The sequence below is a fragment of the Pelodiscus sinensis genome, chromosome 3 (assembly GCF_052426305.1).
Source record: "Pelodiscus sinensis isolate ZL-2025 chromosome 3, ASM5242630v1, whole genome shotgun sequence".
NCBI classification, from domain to species: Eukaryota; Metazoa; Chordata; order Testudines; family Trionychidae; genus Pelodiscus; species Pelodiscus sinensis.
Genome location: NC_143054.1, coordinates 184,181,092 through 184,202,278, shown reverse-complemented (window position 1 = coordinate 184,202,278; position 21,187 = coordinate 184,181,092). Strand labels below are relative to the sequence as shown.

Genomic DNA, 21,187 nt, shown 5'->3' with positions numbered 1-21,187 from the left:
GATCGCCCTTTCTTTTTTAAAAACCAATTTCATCAATACTATGGTTAATTTAAAGCTTTTCAAGGTAGAAACAAAAATGAAGAAACAAGGCAAAAATTCATCAGGCTATAGCAAAACCAGCTTCTTTGGTACAAACTGTTTCCTTTTTTGCAAACCTAATGAAATGTATTCCTCCCCCACATCTGTTTCCTGGGTAATACACTTCACATTACAATAACCCACTGCACATATTTATTGTAGAATATTGTATAATAGACTGATTAAAAATGAACAAAAGAACATAAAATGATTCTTAACAAAAATTGCTCATTTTGCCAAACATCTTAATTAGAATACCAATTCTATGAAAAGGGTCATTCATTAAATGTGTTTGAAATCTAACTATTCCTCATAGTTTTTAAATAAGGTTTACATGTATTGAAGTAATCTGAGTCACTTTTAACAAACATACTTTGCCAAATATGGTCAAGTAGGCTCAGAGAAATTGACTGTCCCTATATTTAAATGTACGGTATTTTCTAGAATGGATCATAGGATAGTGTCCCTAATAACTAAATATGGACAACTATATGATAAACATACAAAGCAAACAATTTAACAAGAATAAACTGATTTGTGTTGCTGAAGAAAAAAAGCAATTACATTGTGAAGATAGTTTAAAATACTGGCAAGTTCAGAAGTTATTTTAAACGCATTAGACAGAAGGCATATTTTATTTTAAATTTACATTAGGTTAAAAAGTTATGTGTAGGCAATTTTTTCCAACAGCAGCATACTACATAGTCAAACATCTGTAACTTAATCTGAACTTTCAATAGAAAGATCTGTTATTTAATTCTTTAAAAACCAGCTGTGTTAAAAGGAGACATTCAAGTTATAAAGAAAGTCTTTCTCTTCTATACACACACCTCAGATTATGTTGCTTTCACCCTGAAAATCAGGTTTTTTTGGTCAAACTTTGTTGAGCTTCGTAACGATCAATACCCTCACAGTCTGATCAAAGGCACTGCAGACACACAGACCCCTTTTGTCAGGGCTCCAATCAAGGCTGGAAATGGGCTGTGTTGACAAAGTTACATTCTGTAAGAGAGTGACTGAACCTGCCACCCCCATCTCAACTCCTTCAGAATCCTTCTTTGAGCGCTGAGCAGGGTACTCACTGCCAATAAGAAAGAAATAAGCATCAAACAAGCCTGGTTTTAAAATATGTATCATAGATAAACACTACATGAAATACCACACGCACACACTTTTTTCACAAATCCAATTAGAACAGAGGTGGGCAAAAGGGCCTCTGCAGGCCAGATGTTGCCCACCAAGCGGGTTGATCAGGCTGCTAGGGGCATAGATGCCCAGAGGGAACCTCTTGGGTGGGGGGGGGGGGCAAAGGCTGTCGGTGGGCAATCATGGTCTGTGGGTGAGGAAGCGGTGGGGAAGCAGGCCCAGGGCCACTTCAAAAATTTCTGAAGTGGCCCCTGGCAAAAAATTAGAAGGTGACTCCCATTCCCTAAAGACACTGAAAATATCAGTGCTAAATCAGAATTTTAATCCAATTCAATTTAAATAAAAAGGGGATAAAATCTACATGATGAAATTCACCACTGTTTATGGAATCCATACAAGGCCATCCACACCATTTTAACCCTGTGTTAAGGAATCAATTCAGATCACAACATCCAAGCCCCAATAACCAAACCAGGCATCTCTCACTTCCAAGCTATGGAGGCACTCTATCTGAGGTAGGCGCCATTTGTGCTTACAAAGTAAGTACAGGAATAAGAGAAGATGGCCAGGGGATGAAATTGAAGGATCCATTGGCTCTCCCCGTTCCATGCTACTATGCAAAGCATTAATAGAGTGGTGCTCTGTGCCATGAAGGGAATATACACTCTAAGTACTGTCCTCTGCATCCAGATCATTCTGCACAGAGGAACTGACTGGGGCTCCCTAATGAACTCCCTTTGACTTTCAGGATTACATCTCAAATGTGAAAAGCATCATGGTTCAATAGACTGAACATCAAGTGGTGAGACAGGAGAACCCAAATTCTATCAAGCTCTCTCATACTTGCTAGTTACTTAGGTTTTAGCTTTGGGTAAGTGACTTGTGTGCATGAGATTTCCACAAAAAATGATAAGGATAATATTAATCTACCTCATGGAGTTGCTATGACAATTAACTTACATTTGCACAGTGTTTCTTTTATACATAAAATGCTATTAAATTATTTCAGTCCAAAGCCTTTTTATATACTTCTCAGCAATATCCACTACCACTAGTCATGTAAAAAAGTAGTCGAGTTGACTACTCACACTCTCTCCCCTTTGCAGCCTCTATATCAGAGGCAGCAAAGGGGGCCTAGGGAGAAACGGAGCAGGAGCTGGAGGGGGCTGGCTTAAAAGCTGGTTCCTTCCAGCACCATCTCTGTGTGGGGGGGTGGAGGGAGGAGAGCATGGGAGGCAGAGCCACAGCAGTCTGGGACCCAGTACGAGCCAGAACTGTTCAGTCCCAGCTTGCACCAGGTCCTGGACCTACCCCCACTGCAGTTCTGCCTTTTATATGTAGAAAAGTCAGGTGGCTCTTACTACATTTAAAAGGCAGAGCCACAAAGGTCCCGGGGCTACCCCCGTTGCGGCTCTGCAGATTACCTCCTCTTATTGACTAATCATGTAGTTGATAATAGTTTGTACAAACTGTATTGACTACATGATTAGCCAAATACCTGCTCTTTAATGCCCTTCATTACAACACCACCTTTAAGAAATCTATTATTCAATTTTACTTGTCATTAACAGACAACATAATTTAGATCTTGATTACACGATGCTAAAGATCAAGGGTCAAATTCATCCTTGTTGTAAACTCACAATGCCAATCAAATTACAGAAGGGACTTTTTCAGGCTTTATAATAAAGTCCTACTGTGATTTGAATGGTTTGTAACTTAATGAATTTAAATACACCTTTTCCAGGAAGATTTTTTTAGAATACATGGTAGTTCTGTAACTTTTTAAACCTAATTTACAGCAGATAGTGAACACTTACTATTTCCAGAGATGAAGGCTCCCAGCTCCTCCAGTAGTCATAAAGATATCCCTGTTCTGTGGCAGGTGCCGAACTTGCCACATGGTGGATTTGTAAGCCTAATAAACACCAGAGTCAGACAAAATTAGTTACAGATTAGTCTTATAAGTAAGATATTAATCATGTTAGTAGTTGCCTTTGCAGGAGTATTCACCTTCAGTATGACTAGTCATGTGAGTAAAATTAAGCATAGGCATACATACTCACGAGGCCATAATCAAAAACAATAATCATGTAACTACTGAATTTCCATACTCAATTATAAAGATAATTATTAATGCCATCCTAGAACTCTTTTCAACAATTACCAGAATTTGCTATGGATTGTTTTATAAAAAGCCAAGAAAGAATGGGTAAATAATGTAAGCAGGACATGTAGAAACCAAACCAAAGTATGCAGAACAAACCAAAAAAAGCTTCGGACATTATATATGTTCACTAAGGAGCAAGTTTTTGCATATGTCCCAAAAAGAATTGTTTAACATTACACAAATTATAATACAATTTTCATTTTCATGTCTTGATTGCCATGAACATTAACTAAGTTAATATTTTTAGGTATTAAATGGCCAACCTAACACACTCATTAGTATATTTTATTTACTGCAAGCTTCAATAATGTCAGAAAGAAGCAAATAATAGATGACATTGACCTTTTGCTTAAAGCAGTGTGGGGAGGTGGCTTGAAAACCAGCTTCCCATGTCAGAGACAGCAGCATAGGGGTGTGGGCAGGGCCGCCAGCCCCCCTACTGCCTCAAGACTGCCCCTGCGCATGCCAGCTCTCCCCCTCTCGCATGCTGCTGCCTTTGTGGGAGTCGGGGCGGAGGGGTGTCAGGTGGCTCCATGAGAGCCGGCATCCTGCACATATTGACTCCCGTCTCTCCTGCTCGCTGTCTATGATACAGAGGCAACATGGGGGTGGGGGGAGGGAGGGGGAGAGAGAGTGCATGTAGTCAATAGGATTAACTGATAAACCCAGGCTTATTGGTTAATAGTGTAGTCAGCTACATGTTGACATCCCTAGTTTTTACCCTATACAGATTTCACATGGGAGACCAGTGGGATCCTGACCCAAAAGGGAGTTGTGTGGAAAGGGGTGTTTATAAGGTTTTTTTGTGGGGGTTGCCACCAGTGTTTCCTCTAAGCTGTATAATCAGCTGTATAATTAGCCCTGTCCAGTCAGAGGCTCAGGGCTCCATGCAGGGAGCTGACTTACTGGGTGGGGCTGATAAATCACCTATGAAACTGTGCTGCTATGCCACTTAGAGGGAACACTGGTTGCTGCCCTTACTTCTGCCCTGCCTTCAGAGCTAGGAGACTGGGAAATTGTGACTGGTTGGCCAGTCAATCAGTTTTCAAGGCAGAGCCCTACCGGCAGCAGCAGAGAAGTGTGGCAACCACACCATCCTTACTTCTGCGCTGCTGCTGGTGATGGCTCTGCCTTTGGACCTGGGCAATTGGAAAGTAGTGGCTGTTAGCTGGAGCACTGCTTTCAAGCAGTCTCTGCTCTTCAACTGCCCATGTTTGAAGGTAGCACTCTCTCCAGCAACCATGGAGAAGTAAGGGTAGCAGTAATGCAAACCCTCCTACAATAACCTTGTGACCTGCAACTCCTTTTTGGAGAATCCCTATGATTACAACACCGTGAAATTTCAGATTTAAATAGCTTCTTAATAAAATTTACAATTTTCAAAATCTTATGACTGTAAAATTGACAAAATGGACCATAAATTTCGTAGGGCCCTACTAATAACTAACGAATGGTGTACTAGGCTACATTATCATATTTAGAGAGATCTCAAAATTGACTTGTGTCCCTCTGGCCTCCAAACAGTGGACATCCTCCACATATTCATGAGTCTGCTTTTACATCCTTCTCAACGTCTCATATTGCAGTGAACATGCTCCTAGCCAACTCAACCCAAAAAAAACCCTGCCCATAAATGTTCAGAAGGAAACTTTCCTGAATGACAGCACTCCCTTCTTTTCAGTGAGTAGATCAAGAGCAGAAGTTGAGCCTGAGTCTCCCACACAGCAGCATACAGATCAGACAGCCGGCCCCCTCTCCACATCTTGAAGTGATGTATGTTACCTTTCATATGGTCAATTAACACTTTCTGAAGTTCAAGTCAGAGGGTAACAGGTACTGACCATCACAAATCCCACTGACATCAGTTGGATGATGGGGTGCTCATCACATCATATCACTGCCAATGAACATTCAATCTGCTTATCTTCACATCTCCTATGTAATAATTTTAAACTTACAAAGCTGCTAGAACACCTTTGAAGAGTAAATATGAAATTTCGCTCTTAACAACAACAGCCTTCCCTTATACCATACCTTCTCTGAAATCGAAGCAAAACCTTTGGTTGGATGCTGAGTTCTCATATCAAAAACATGAAACTTTCCTTCGAGTGACGTGGCCACTAACTTATTCATATTTATATCTTTCCTGTCAAACTCCACACTGCAAACCTGGAAATAACACACATACATTCACTTTGAAATTCAGTTTATCACTGAAGAAGCATTTATTTTAGATTTGCAAAATATGGGCCCATCATAATCTCTAGTTACATTTACAATAGTAATAAGAATGCAACTGACTTTAGACATAACCAGATTCAACAAGATCATCTAAAAATCCTGAACCCAGTCATACCTGAATATATTCACAGAATCCTAGAAACTGGAAGGACCCTTGAGAGGTTATCCAGTTCAGTCCCCAGCACTTTCGGCAGGACCAAGCACCATTTAGACCATCTCTGATAAGTGTTTGTCTAAACTGTTCTTAAATAATCATCAGTTACTTCAAAATAACGCAGTGCGCATCTACACAGCAAGCCTGTTATAATAAATTCAAAATAACGGGCTTCTTACTCAGACTCCTGTAATCCTCATTGTATGAGGAGTAAGGGAAGTGAGGGGAAGAGTGCTCTATTTGGAAATAACTGCTGTGTAGACAGAACCAAAAGTCGAAATAAGCTATTTCAACTTTAGCTATACAATAAATGTAGCTGAAGTTGCGTAGCTTATTTTGAGCTTAGCCCTGCTGTGTATACATGTCCAAAGTTACAAAAGAATTAAGTATCAGGACCACATTCACCTAGCCATGAAGAAAAGAATGATCTCCAACCTAAGAACCCATAAATTAGGATTTGTTGGCCCAGTGGAGATTAAATCTTCCACAGATTTAATCTTAGTATCTGAATAGGTTTCAAATAAAGTGACCCTTTAATTTGTCCATATTACAAACAAATTAAAATACGTTTTTATGACACATTACCCCATTCTTAATGTTGGTCTCCCATCTCAATGACATGTTTTTTAAGTCAAATAATTTAATGTCACCATTATCATAGCCAGCACACACAACACGCTCCTCTTGATTGTAGGCATTGCCTAGAAATAAAGAGAACTATTTAGATTGTCAAAATTATCCCCGTCACAGTGTAAAATTAGTCATGAATTAAAATCTGCAGTTTAAAACTGTATTTATGTTAGACAAAAAGTAAACAGAACGTTTCTAATTAGAGTGTTAGCTCAAGGATCTGATTTTCAAGTAGTCTTCAAAATACTTCATTCTAGCCTTCAAAATAAAGTATCAAACTGATCATCCTGCCGATTCATGCCTAAATTGCATACACTACCTCATACAAGTATGTATCCCCCTAGACATGGTTGCATCTGTTTTTCAATTAATGTTCTTGGGTCTAATAACCAACCTCTGCATATCAATTCAAATAAATGTTTGTGCCTGGAAAACTATAGACAATTTCCCTCTGCTCCTTTTTTCCAGAAAATATTCTAATTGATTTAATTCACACAATTTAAAAATGTAGTATTCTCTGAACAGCAGATGATATGACTGATCTGGATATTCCTACTCATATAAGTAATCCAAAAAGCAAGTGACATCTGACCAGCGTTCCCTCTAATTTTTCCCAATCACGTGTGGAATGAATCTTATGTGCATAAGAACGGCCGTACTGGGTTAGACATAGGTCCATCCAGTCCTGTACCCTGTCTTCCAACACTGACCAATGCCAGATGCCCCAGAGGAAGTGAACAGAACAGGTAATGATCAAGTAATCCCTCTCCTGTCATCTATTTCCAGTCTGACAAACAGAGGCTGGGGACACCATTCCTACCCATCCTGGCTAATAAGTATTGATGAACCTAACCTGCATGAATTCATCTAGTTCTTTTTTAACCCTGTTAAAAGTCCCGGTCTACACAACAGCCTCTGACAACGAGTTCCACAAGTTGATTGTGCAGTGTGTGACGATACAATTCCTTTTGTTTGTTTTAAACCTGCTACCTATCAATTTCACTTGTTCTTGTGTTATGAGAAGTAAATAACTTTTCCTTATTCATTTTCTCCACACCAATCATGATTTTATAGACCTCTATCATACTCTCTCCTTCATCTCCTCTTTTCTAAGCTGAAAAGTCCCAGTCTTTTTAATCGCTCCTCATATAGCACCAGTTCCAAATCCCTAATCATTTTTGTTGCCTTTTCTGAACCTTTTCCAATGCCAATATATCTTTTTTGAGATGAGGCTACCACATCTGTACACAGTATTCATGATGCAGGCATGCCATGGCTTTATATAGAGGCAATAAGATATTATCTGATTTATTCTCTATCCCTTTTTAAATAATTCCTAAAATTCTGTTTGCTTTTTTGACTGCTGCTGCACATTGAGTGGATGTTTTCAGAGGACTATCCACAATGACTCCAAGATCTCTCTCAAGTGGCTATAGCTAAATTAGTCCCCATCATTTTTTTATGTAAAACTGGGATTATTTTCTCCAATGTGCTATACTTTGCATTTATCAACATTAAAATTCATTTGCCATTTAGTTGTCCAATCACCTAGTTTTGTGAGATCCTTTTGAAACTCTTCAATCTGCTTTGTTCTTAACTATCTTTAGCAGTTTAGTATCATCTGCAAATGTTGCCACCTTACTATCTTCCCCTTTCTACAGATCATTTTTAAATATGTCTAATAGGACTGGTTGCAGTATGGACCCCTGGGAGACACCATAGTTACTTCTCCCCATTCTGAAAACTGACCATTTATTCCTACCCTTTGTTTCCTGTTTTTTAACCAGTTATCAATCCGTGATAGGACCTTCCCTCTTATCCCATGACAACTTACTTTACTGAAGAGTCTTTGGTGAGGAACCTTGCCAAAGGCTTTCTGAAAATCTAAGTATACTATATCCAATGGATTCCCCCTTGTCCACATATTTGTCGAGCCTCTCAAAGAACTCTAGCAGATTAGTAAGGCATGATTTCCCTTTATAGAAACCATGTTGATTATTCCTCAACACCAATATGTGATCCAATATGGAGGTGATGTGTGATAAATCACCTCTTTATTGGTGCACATAAAGAAATTAAAGCGGTGAGGTTGAGGGATTTGAAGTGTGGGAGGGGACTCAGAGTGAGGAGTGTAGGTAGATGAGGACTCTAGCTGTGGATAAGAGCTCTGGGGTGGGACAAAGGGAAGGCTCCAGGGGAGGGGGAAAAGGCCCACAGCAGCCTTGTATACCCCAACTTGCTCCCCTCCCCAGTTCTTGGCCACCCCTACCTCTCTTTGCTCCAGGCCCCTGCTACATGGTCTTTTACAGCCTGTTGCATGGCTGTGAAGCTTAGAGGGAACTTAGCATCTGATTATACTCCGAACCATTCACAGGCTTTGCAGTGCAGCTTGGCACAGAGACAGCTGTAGCAGACCTTCTTTCCACAGTCTTCAACACATTCCATCACAGAGCACTGATGATTTGCTTACAAGACCTATCTGTATGGGATGGTGCAACACTATTATGAATCATTTCTCTCAAACAGTACCCAATAAATAATGACAAAGCTGCTCATCTCTATAGCCTGGTCTACACTACGTGGGAAAGTCAAAGAAAGATATGAAATTCCAACTATATAAATTATGTAGCTGGAGTCAACATATCTTAAATTACCATCCACACAGCAGGAGCTTGATAAGAACAAATGGCACAAATGAATTCAATCTAGCGGGTCTGTACTATGCCCACTAAATCAAATCCTGGAAGATCAACCATGTAGTGTAGATGTACCCAAGGAGCCCTCATATATGGAATTCCACAGTGATGAAAACTGTCTTCCTCATCTTCAGTATCTGCAGAAAAATTCTTAGAAAGGATATGAGATATATGGGAGCTGTTGCCAAAAATATTGATGACACCAAGATCTGTAAATCCTTTTCCGCTGACATAATCTGCATCATTGTCTGAAAGAAATTCACAGTCAAGCAAAGAGCAGATGGCTCAGACTGAACTCAGGCAAGATTTAAGCAATGCTGAAGGGAAAAGAAAATAATGAGAAGCTAGAGAAAGCTCTGCACATCATTTGTCAAGGCAGTACACAGTCACTGGTTCTTAGTCTTGATTTACACTATGGCTGTGTCTAAACTGGCAAGTTTTTCTGCAAAAAACTTACCAGCTGTCTACACTGGCCACTTGAATTTCCACAAGAACACTGACTTCCTACTGTCTGAAATCAGTGCTTCTTGCGGAAATACTATGCTGCTCCTGTTTGGGCAAAAGTCCTTTTGCGCAAAGCTTTTGTGCAAAAGGGCCAGTGTAGACAGCTCAGATTTGTTTTGCACAAAAAAGCCCCAATCGCGAAAATGGCAATCGGGGCTTTTTTGTGCAAAAGCGCGTCTAGATTGGCAGGTACGCTTTTCCGCAAAAAGTGCTTTTGCGGAAAAGCATCCGTGCCAATCTAGACGCTCTTTTCCGCAAATGCTTTTAACGGAAAAGTTTTCTGTTAAAAGCATTTACGGAAAATCATGCTAGTCTAGACATAGCCTATAAGCTTATGTTGGTGTAAGTATATTATTCAGGACTGTGGAAAAATCCACCCCCCTGAGTGTTGTAGTTACTTCAACCTAATCACCCATGTAAACAGCTATGCATTGATAGAAGGGAGTCTCCCTGTAACACAGCTACTAAGTTTTAGGAAGGTGAAGTACAGTACCTACACCACTAGGAGCATTTCTGTCATTGGCATAGGTAGTGTCTTCACAGAGGCACAGCAGTGCTGTAAGTGTAGACAAGATCTTAGTGGATTAATCATTAATTCTGATTACTTCAATAGCAACTAGGGATGTCAGTTGTTGGCCAGTTAACTGGTAAGCATCACCCTTATGAGGTGATGCTTATTGGTTAACCAGCAATCCAATATGGGCGGAGTGGCTGCTGTGGTGCTGTGAGCCTGGCCCAACCTGGCCAGAGCAGCAGCCCACCACACTGTAGAGGCACTCCAGTCCAGCCGGACCCACTGCGACATGTGTGTGGGGTGCTCCAGCCCAGTCTCGCCCCTCCCCCCCCCCCGCCAATGCCCATTTAAATGGTTAAACATAATGTTTAACAGGTTAACTGATTAAACAGGATTTTACATCCCTAATAGCAACAGTAATAAGTAATACCTTCTACTATCTTACCAGGAAACTACAGCTTTTACTATTTAGTGGCAGTAATTCAAGCATTTATCATCAGGCTGATCAACTTAATCCATTAAATCTGTGGCCAATGATGGAGAAACCCAAAAATATCAGCTTGTACAGAACACAGCAACTAGTCTCTTTAGCAAGAAAAAAAAGCCAAAAACATAGGTGGATAGCTGTCCCAGTGTTCCCCGTAAATTGTGTGGTCATTCAATAGACATTTCTAATCAGCTGGGTGGCATTTGAAAGTGCCCACAGATAGGTTTTTTGTTTCTACTAGTGTTGAACATGTGCACATACAAATGTATTCTGTACATGGACAGAAAACATTAGAGGGACCATTACTCCATTAGCTCTAAGTTTAAGACTCTGCTTTTAATATTTAAGGCACTTAAATTGGAACTGTGCTACATCAGTGACTGGCTGTCAGCCCACTGAATCAGCTAAATTCTTTCTGGACAATGCAGCTAGAATTATTGGGATTAACCTTTACAGAGTCAGCAGTAAGATCATTATTGCAGGAGGCCACTATCTGTGGAATAGTCTTACATCTTTCTGTAAATTAAGTCCAAACCTGATTGCTTTTAGTTTACGTTGCAAGACTTATCTTCAGTGGTTGTGAGAAAGGTAGCTTTGTTGTTAATAGGTTTTGCAAAACCTAGTAAGCAAAAGTTAACAAACATCAGAGCAGTGAAAAGCAGCATCTGCTATGGTAAACTCTATACCAAATGTAATTACTGTATGAGGTACTAATACAATCTTTACTCATGCATGTTATCCCACGGAAATCAACAGGACTACTTGCACATGTAAAGATTATTCACATCAGAAAAAGACAGGTATACAATTATTTCTGAACGAATTACACAACTAAAGGGAAAGATGCATAAATACCTTCAGTGTAAATCCGAGTTTGCCATTTGCCCCCTGTTCCCCCCTCCCAATAGGTGAAAACAAAGAGCCATCTGAGAGGAAAGAAAAGCAGTAATTGGCCATTTCCCTAATTTAAAGGCAACGCAAAAATAGCATGACTTAAAGTTCAGACTGCTTTCTGTACTTTTTACCACATTTCCTCCTTCAGTGTTTAACAGAAATAGTCATTATTTGTTTTTATTATCTTGATTATTCTCCCCCATCCCCCCCCACACTTACAGTGACAGACTAGATAGATAGATACTTTGTTGTTTGCGTTACAGACTGAAATTCTTATCAATTTACCAAATGCTACTGTCCAGCAGTCTCTCTTGCTCTCTCCTTGTATTGGTTCCATATTAGCAACAGGTGTATCTTTTTGTCTTGGGTCCCACACCTTCACAGTTCCTGTAATAATTATACTTGATTTTAGATTACTGATAGAGTCGCATGTTGTATGCATTCTCCCAGTCCAAACCCAGACTCTACAACTTACTTTAAGGAACACATTCCAAACATTTGTATGACTTTGATCTCTAACACACCAGATTGCATTTTAGAAAGACACAAAAGATCAGCAATGAGGAAAAGGGCTTGTTTCAATATTTTAACAATGTGAATCACCCCATTCCATAGTTGAAATTGTATACAGTTTTGTTTTAAAGTTCACTGATACACAATCTATCCAGTTTGCTATAGCGGTCTTCCTTTTTTCTAACCCTATCATCACTCTACGGAAATGGTACAGTTTCCACAGCTCAGTTGTCATATAGTTTGTATTTATCTTATTTCATGTTCTTTCCTTCCCACTCTCTGTTATGATGTCTATCTTTTTGCTTACAGCCTCTAAATGAACTGTGAAAACTTTATTCCATGTCAGACTCAAAATAGAACAAGCGGCATACATAGATCTAGTTGCAATATACTCGTAACCATATCAGATATCAGCCAGGGGTTCACACAGTTGAAGAAACCAGTCTTGGCATTGTCAAAGTCAGTAGGCTAAGAAAAATAACTGTCAAGGTGTGGTAATGGATTGGAGCAATCACAAAACTTCATCAGTCACAAAACTTTAAGTAGCAAACCAGCTTTCCCACTAGCACTCACATCTAAACTGCCCTCCCCCCCATATTTAATTGCATTGATTTCTAAAACCATAACTGTTTCCAAAAAAAATAGTTCATTGGGCAATTTTCAATATGACAGAGGGCTAACAGCAGCAGTCACAGGAGTCACCTGTAGAAGCAGCTTCCGTTACAGCCGCTTAAAAAAAGCTGCAAATGGTTTTAAACCATTGCACCTTATTCATGGACACAAAAAGGCATGACAATGTGTAACAAGTCATCTATCCCTTTTAAGGGCAGTTGTGACTGAGTCAGCCAGCCTTGCTTCAAGATTTAGAAGCTTTAAAATCTAAATCTAATTGGCATTCTGGGACAAGGACAAGCCAAGCAAAAGTAAGTCCTCTGGGTATGACTCATGCTGAGCAAAGGAAGTCTCAGATAGGAGGGTCTATAACACAGGGATGTGAAAGTGTAACCATGTACACGGTTAACCAATGAGCCTGGGCTCTTAAGCTGGCACCCCATGTATCCCAGCCCCCACAAAGCTGCCTGCTCCTCCCATACCCCCATCAGAGGCAGCATTGAGGGGGGGAGGTGGAACTAGTGCTCATGGGGAGCCTTCCACTAGCCCCTACCACCTCTAATAGAGGCAGCAGTGCAGGAGACAGGGCAGGCAGCTGGGCAGGAGCCAGTACATGAAAGCTGGCTGCTCACGTGTACCAGCTCCTGCCTGGTAACCCCTTCGCCCCCCACAGTTGCCTCTCTATCAGTGGCAGCAGCCTAAAAGCTGGCTCCTCATAGGCATTGGCTCCTGCCTCCCTCCACCCTTTCTGCCTCTGATACAGAAGCAGCAAGAAGGAGGGTGTGCATGCAACCATTAGGATTAACTGATGAGTCCAGGCTTATCAGTTAATTGTGTTAACTGCTACATAAGAACATAAGAACAGCCGTACTGGGTCAGACCAAAGGTCCTTCAAGCCCAGTATCCTGTCTACCGACAGTGGCCAACACCAGGTGCCCCAGAGAGGGTGGACCGAAGACAATGATCAAGCGATTTGTCTCCTGCCATCTCTCTCTAGCCTCTGACAAACAGAGGCCAAGGACACCATTTTATCCCCTGGCTAATAGCCTTTTATGGACCTAACCTCCATGAAATTATCTAGCTTCTCTTTAAACTCTATTATAGTCCTAGCCTTCACAGCCTCCTCTGGCAAGGAGTTCCACAGGTTGACTACACGCTGTGTGAAGAAGAACTTTCTTTTATTAGTTTTAAACCTGCTACCCATTAATTTCATTTGGTGTCCTCTAGTTCTTCTATTTAGGGAACTAATAAATAACTTTTCTTTATCGGCCCTCTCCACACCACTCATGATTTTATAGACCTCTATCATATCCCCCCCCAGTCTCCTCTTCTCTAAACTGAAAAGTCCCAGTCGCTTTAACCTCTCCTCATATGGGACCCGTTCCAAACCCCTAATCATCTTAGTTGCCCTTTTCTGAACCCTTTCCAAAGCCAAAATATCTTTTTTGAGGTGAGGAGACCACATCTGTACACAGTATTTAAGATGTGGGCATACCATAGCTTTATACAGGGGCAGTAAGACGTTCTGTGTCTTATTTTCTATCCCTTTCCTAATAATTCCTAGCATCCTATTTACCTTTTTGACTGCCGCTGCACACTGCGTGGAAGTTTTCAGAGAACTGTCCACGATAACTCCAAGATCCCTTTCCTGATTTGTTGTAGCCAAATTAGCCCCCATCATACTGTACATATAGTTGGGGTTATTTTTCCCAATGTGCATTACTTACATTTATCCACATTAAATTTCATTTGCCATTTTGCTGCCCAATCACTCAGTTTGGTGAGATCTTCTTGGAGTCCCTCACAGTCTGCTTCTGTCTTGACTATTCTAAACAGTTTGGTATCATCCGCAAACTTTACTACCTCACTGCTTACCCCTTTCTCCAGATCACTTATGAATAAGGTGAAAAGGATTGGTCCCAGGACTGACCCTTGGGGGACACCACTAGTTACCCCTCTCCAATCTGAAAATTTACCATTTATTCCTACCCTTTGTTTCCTGTCTTTTAACCAGTTCGCAATCCAAGAAAGGACCTTCCCTCTTATTCCATGGCCATATAATTTACACAAGAGCCTTTGGTGAGGGACCTTGTCAAAGGCTTTCTGAAAATCCAAGTATACTATATCTACTGGATCCCCCTTATCCGCATGCTTGTTAACCCCTTCAAAGAACTCTAATAGATTAGTAAGACAGGATTTCCCTTTACAGAAACCATGTTGACTTTTGTCCAACAAATTATGTTCTTCTACATGCTTCACAATTTTATTCTTTACATGCTACACACTAACATCACTAGTTCACACCAGGATTAGGCTAGATTTTAAAGTTCCACTGTAAAGTAAATGCAGACTGGGCCCGTAAACTTTAATCAGATCTTGTAAATAGTTTTTCTTAGCATATTTTAAAGTTCTTTAATGTTTGCCAACTCACCATCTCGGCTCCCAGTCACAATTTCTGGTGCTCCTTCTCCAATTCCTAAGCCACCTACTCCATCTATACTATTTATGATTTCTTTATGACCTTTCACAGAGTACACGGGAATCTCTGGAGCTTCCAAGTTCCTAAAATACAGAAAACAACAGTATATTGTATACACGTTCCATGGTTCTCTATTTTGTTGTACAAAAGGGAGGAATTGCTGTTTCCAAACTTGGGCTACAAATGAAACATGATGGCTCAAACTTGCATGGAGAACAAAACAGCAAAGTTATAACCATTAGGCTTCTTCTAGAAAGGTCTACAATGGAAAATGGTGAAACTGTCTCCCAATTCATGTGTATGATTTTATTTACTTTTGAGGCTGTTCAGAATTGCTCTAATAACTTTAAAAAAAAAAGTATGGAGCTCTAATAGTCATCTGAGTATTCAGTCTTATCATGCAAATGAATATGTCCAGGCAGCTATGTGACTTAATAGGCCAATCATTTAAAATCAGCTAACCTCAGATAGACTGGCACAAATTACTGGTCAGAATGAGCAAGAAAAATAATTTCCCTCAATTAGGAGTCAGTATGCAACTAAAGCTGGCTAAGTTCTGTGAAGTAGAAATTTCATTGAGAGAATGCTACATCTATAACTGAATGTTATTTATCAAAAAAGCATGTTGAAGCCAAGCAGCTGCAATACAACAAAACAGGTTAACGGAGAACAGAGCATATAGATCAGTGGTCCCCAACCTTTTCAGGTTGTCGGGCGCCAGGGGGCGTGGCCGTTCGCCCGCCGGGCGCCAGGGGGCGGGGACACTTGCCCGCCCGGGGGCAGTCCCCCCCAGCCACATGCCCGGGAGCGGGGCCCCCCCCATAGCCACGCGCCCGGGGCCGGCGCCCCCCCGGCAAGCGCCGCGCGCCCAGCGCTCCCCCCCGTAAGCGCCGCGGGGCCAAGGCCGGGGCCAGTGCCGGGGCCAGGACACGCGTGGCGCCCCCAGGGGCAGGGCCAAGGCCGGAGCCGGCAAGGGCAAGCGCGGCGCCCCCGGGGGCGGGGCCAAGGCCGGAGCCGGCAAGGGCGGGGGCGGGGCCAAGGCCGGGGCCAGGGCACGCGCGGCGCACCCGGGGGTGGGGGTCAGGGTCAGCACCGGCACGCGCGGCGCAGCCGGGACCGGCCATGCGCCCGGGGCTGGCATCTGCCAGCCCAGATTGCTCCGCGGGCGCACGTAAAGAGCCCGGCGGGCGCCATGGCGCCCGCGGGCACCGGGTTGGGGACCACGGGTATAGATCTTGATCTGTCCACAAACACTAAGAGCCATGTAACACGCTCTCAACGATACCTACTACACTGTTTAATTTATTTTTTTATGTTAAACTCCTCGCTGTCCTTCAAGTTGTGACACCATAATTTGTGTTTTAATACAAATCTCCTATTTGAAATCGTCTCAGGGTCTTATTTTTCTTCTAACTTTCTGTTTTCTCTCTTAATTTCTTGTTGCTTAAAAAGTCACCAAACAAACTAACATTCCTTCTCTAACAATGCCATTCTTAATATTTCAATTGCAACTGAATGTGTCACTAGTTTCTTGGTGGAATACTTTTAAACTATCAGATAAATAAAATCTATTATGAAAATTTGTAAAAACTTTCACAAACTTTACCTACTTGTATTGATCTGAACATGTTATCTGAATTGGGCTATTGGTTACAATATCCAAAGCATTAAGAAAAAAGTGTTCATAATCTGAACTGTAAATTGAATGTTAAAAATAAATCTCATTTTAAGTACTTCCAGAACAAATATGGAAGTTATTTATTTATTTATTTTACCTCAAAGCCCCTTTTCCACACAAGAAACCTTTAGGACTAGGAACACATTTCTGTTATCTGGATACAGAAGAGTTCAACCAATCAACAATTTTTTTGCTTTAATTTTGGTCAACAGTTTTACTCAGGATGTAAACTCTTCAAGCAGGACAGTCTCTGTCTGAGTATGTGTGCAGTGTTTCGGCACTCAAGGGGTATGTGTACACTACAGGACAAAGTTGAATTAAGATATGCAACTTCAACTACGTTAATTGCGTAGCTGAAGTCAAAGAAGCGTAACTCAGTTTTTGGCACTGTCTCCACTGCAGGAAGTCGAAGGAAGAACACTCTCCCTTTGATTTCTCTTACTCCTCATAAATGCAGGGTCTTGGCATTGACCAGAGTACCCCCTCTCACTTTCGAATTGTCTTAACTAGACCACTAATTTGAACCCTAGAAGATCGACAGCAGCAGCTTTGATCTTCCTCTGAAGTGTAGACATACCCAAGGGGATCTGATCCATTATTGGGGTCTTGAGGCACAACTATAATAAAGATAACACAGCGCGAATACAGTAGGGCAGAACTTTGAGTTCAAGTTTGTCATGTGCAGTAAGGGGCATCCTAATAGGAGCTAGCATTCTTACCATATATTAAGGTTTCCACCAAAGTCCCCTGTAGCTAGATATCTCTGCTGTAGAGATGTAGCACCAAATGTTCCACATTTAATAGGTTTGGCCTTTTCAATCTAAAAAGGGTACATTTTTTTGTCAGCACATTAAAAATCTCAGTAAAACCACACAATGGATAAGCTGCTGCTTGGAAGCTGTGCTCCTAGCAGGCTTCATTGAACTTTCAATAAGACATTCATTATTACATGCTAATCAAATAGGTATACCACAGCTTATTCTAAGATTTTAAAATGTTGTATAAGTAGCGTGAATTTGATTGTAATGAGCTTTAAAAAAAACATTAATTCTTCTTCCCTCTACCCATCTCACTAATGATACTCAAGGGCCATTGTCTCTATTGATTTGCAAATATAAAGCAGAGGGAATTTTAGCTTGTCTCAGATCTGCTAGCATGAACATAAGAGATAATTAAGACATTCTTTCTATTAGTCTAGAACAACACTGTTTATGTGTCTTCTATGCTGCATCCCTACAGATCCCTTTAAATTGAGAAAGTTTATGTACTATTGTTCCTGTAGATACTAAACTCTCTTAATACATCTGAGCCATAATTGTTTCTGAAGATTAGTAAATCCTCAAAGGTTACTTCAATTTAAAAAACTGCTGCTCCATGCAGTAATCTGTGCACCTAAAAAAGCTTCCATGATGCTTACCTACAATTGATGAAAACTTGTACAACTACAGTCTATGATGTTGCATGCATTCATTACATATGCAGCTACTGACTGAATACCTACAACCACTCAATGTGGAGAGGACTCATGCAAGTCCTTAAGTTATATGGCCAAACACTGGATCTTATGAAGAAGAATTTTGGCCTTCATTTAAAATTAACAAAACTTTGAGAATTTTACTTCAAAAGATATTATTTCCAAATCTGACTAATAAACTGATGCAAGAAGATTAAAACTAAATAGAACATCAAAAAATCAAGAATAAGACCCAAAACTTTTGAGATTTTAAGAAACTGAAGTTCTTTTTATTTACTTTCTGGGTTTTAAGAGTTCAGGGTCACATTTTCAATCTTTTCTCCACTACCAGGAAAGCTAGGAACTCAGTTGTTGTTTTAAAATGAAAGATGGGAGTCTCACAATCACATCAATCCAGGAGCCAGAGCTCTAAAAAAACACCAACAAAGTAATGTGGGAGCTGGCAACAGTGTAACTAGGCTCCACCTCTACAACAGGAGTCTGTTGAAACTTATAACCTCAGCTACCATTGTTGCCCATAAGCTGGGCATTTGCGTGTCTACTCAGGAGAAATTAAAATGCTGCCAAGCTGATTTGAAGAACTAGGTTTGTTGTTTTTACTGGTGATGCACATTTGCAGATGCCTTAATGCAATTAATTTGTGCATGAATGGAAAAGATTAAATGAAACATTGCCAGCCATCCTACCCCTTTTAACAAGGAGCAATTAAATTTGGGTGATGCCCCCAAAATCTTTAGACTGGCTATCAGCAGAGTTATGAGATGGTAACAGACAGAAATGGATTTTGAGGAGGAAAGGCATTTCCTCCTCACTCCCACAACTGATTAACAGAAAGGATGCCAGGTAGAGGAGCCAGCTAAAGAAACCTCAGCAAGTTAGTAAGAAACTTAAGGTCATGGAATACTGGACTGGAGGATGCATATTATACTTGGGAGATAAAGGAGGGATATGGATTTTTTTCTTGTATGGAAGTGGTGACATGGCTGAGGTAGAAATATATAAGCTCTTGTTAAAATTCTGGCAGCACATCGGAGTCTAAAATCCAAATACAGTACAGTACAGACTTGTAAAATCATTTTTAGGAACAGTGTACTCGATAATACATTAATCCCAATCAAAAAAACTTCTTAAGCTGATTTTAACAAACAAATTAGTTGCCAGCATTATTGCAAGGTACCTGGTCGTAAAATCCTTTGGATCTCAGCATGAAGATACTACTCTAATACATACCTACTATTTTTAGCCTCAAAACAGGGAAAATACACATTACAGACAGAAGAGTTCGGCCATCCTGAGTTGAACAGTAAGAAATCAGATTAATCTTTTAATATAAGGAGATCTTTAAATGACACTGAAGTATTTTAAAAAGCTTCAGTGGAACCATTCCTTCACACCCTCCCACAGTGCAGGCAGCATATGGCATGTATGCTCTTATGTAAGCATCAGAATGAGAAATGAAGCTGGAGAGTTTCTAGGAAATTCCATGTAAGACCAGTCAATGAAGTAGACATTTTAAAGTTGAGTTTTAAAGTTTGTTTTTTAATTTAATTTATGTTCTTTTTAAAGAAAAGGATGGCTTGAAACACTGTTTACATGTTTTACCTTGACAATATTCTCCTTCCTTCCCTATCCCCATTTAGAAGTACCCTGTGTGAAATATGCCACTCTCCACTCAAGTGGTGACTGCAATTCATTACTACGTATGTTTTACCAGATGACTTTGGGGTCACCTGTAGCATCCTGCAAATCCATGGATATCTGCTTTATATCCCAAGATATCCACATACACAGATGTGAATGCAGCTCTCCATGGATACAGATTTTTGTGGATACAAATGTTGTCACTAGAACAGTATTCCCTGTAAGCGGTGTGCTTCTGCCACACCAGAGAAATTAAAATGCTGCCCAGCTGACTAGCAGAGAGCCCACAGGAAGGTTGTGTGTTTCTATTGAAGGTGCACATTGTTTGCATGCCTCAGTGCACAGAAACATTAATTCTGCACATGGATGTATAAGGTTCTAGATGAATTTTTCCATTTTTGGATATTCTTTATGTGCTAGTATCTACACTCGAAAATTATTTATGCGGGTACGAATTACGTATCCATACAGGGTTCTAGTCATTTGAGGCAAAAAGTGTCATTAGAAGGCAGCATATGAAGTGACCTTAAAGTCTATGAGACAGCCACATACCCGGGGTTCCTGTTCTTTATTGGTGACTGCAGGGGGAAGGACTACATTGTCTTACCAGACCTCTCCTCCTTTCATCTGCAAGGTGTGTGAGGAAAAAAATGAGACCATTCTTGCAGACTGCATCAGGGGGGTGCTGACAGCATCTTTATCGGGGGAGGGAGGGAGATTTTCAAAGGAAGGGGAGAGTTTTGTGCTTCCACCCTACACCCCGGCCAGACGGCTGAGGGGCCGCCTGCCCAGCACCCTGGGTTGGGCAGGCCCGGCGTGCCCCAACATTACCATGGCAACCAACCCTCAGGGAGCAGGTGCTGCGGGTCCTGGCACCCGCTGTAGCGGACAGCAGCTCACGGGGGAGGGAGGAGACACTGAGGGGCCTGAGAAGAGACTCAGAGGCGGGGGGGGGGGGGGTCGTAAAGAGGTTACCAGAGCTCAGGGGGCGAGCGGCACCCCCCCCCCCTCGGCAGAGCCCAGCGGGCAGGGGGGAGCAGCGCCCGGGCGGCTGCCGGCACTCACCTCGCGCAGCAGGCTGAGGCGGCCACTCTGCAGCTCGTAGAGCTGGATGAGGCCGGTGCCGCGCGGGACGCTGCCGAGGCAGAGCAGGCGCGCGCTGCACGGCACCCATTTGCACTCGAACACGGTGTAGTTCAGCGACTGCTGCACGTGCGCGATCAGCTGCGGCTTCTCCAGCCCCGCGCCCGACATGCCGCCCCAACCGCCGCGGCCT

At 41.5% G+C, this 21,187-nt stretch overlaps 1 protein-coding gene across 1 annotated transcript; it reads right to left on the bottom strand.

Annotated features, from left to right (window-relative positions):
* Positions 1-217: 217 nt before the first annotated feature.
* DNAAF10 (dynein axonemal assembly factor 10) lies at positions 218-21,165 on the bottom strand. Its single transcript, XM_075925563.2, has 8 exons — positions 20,977-21,165; positions 17,516-17,616; positions 15,071-15,201; positions 11,800-11,901; positions 6,375-6,490; positions 5,429-5,563; positions 3,045-3,142; positions 218-1,159 (listed from the first exon to the last, which is right to left on the bottom strand). Exons 1-8 carry the CDS (start codon positions 21,163-21,165, stop codon positions 952-954), a joined length of 1,080 nt encoding a protein of 359 aa, XP_075781678.2. The 3' UTR covers positions 218-951.
* Between the last annotated feature and the right edge of the window lie 22 nt (positions 21,166-21,187).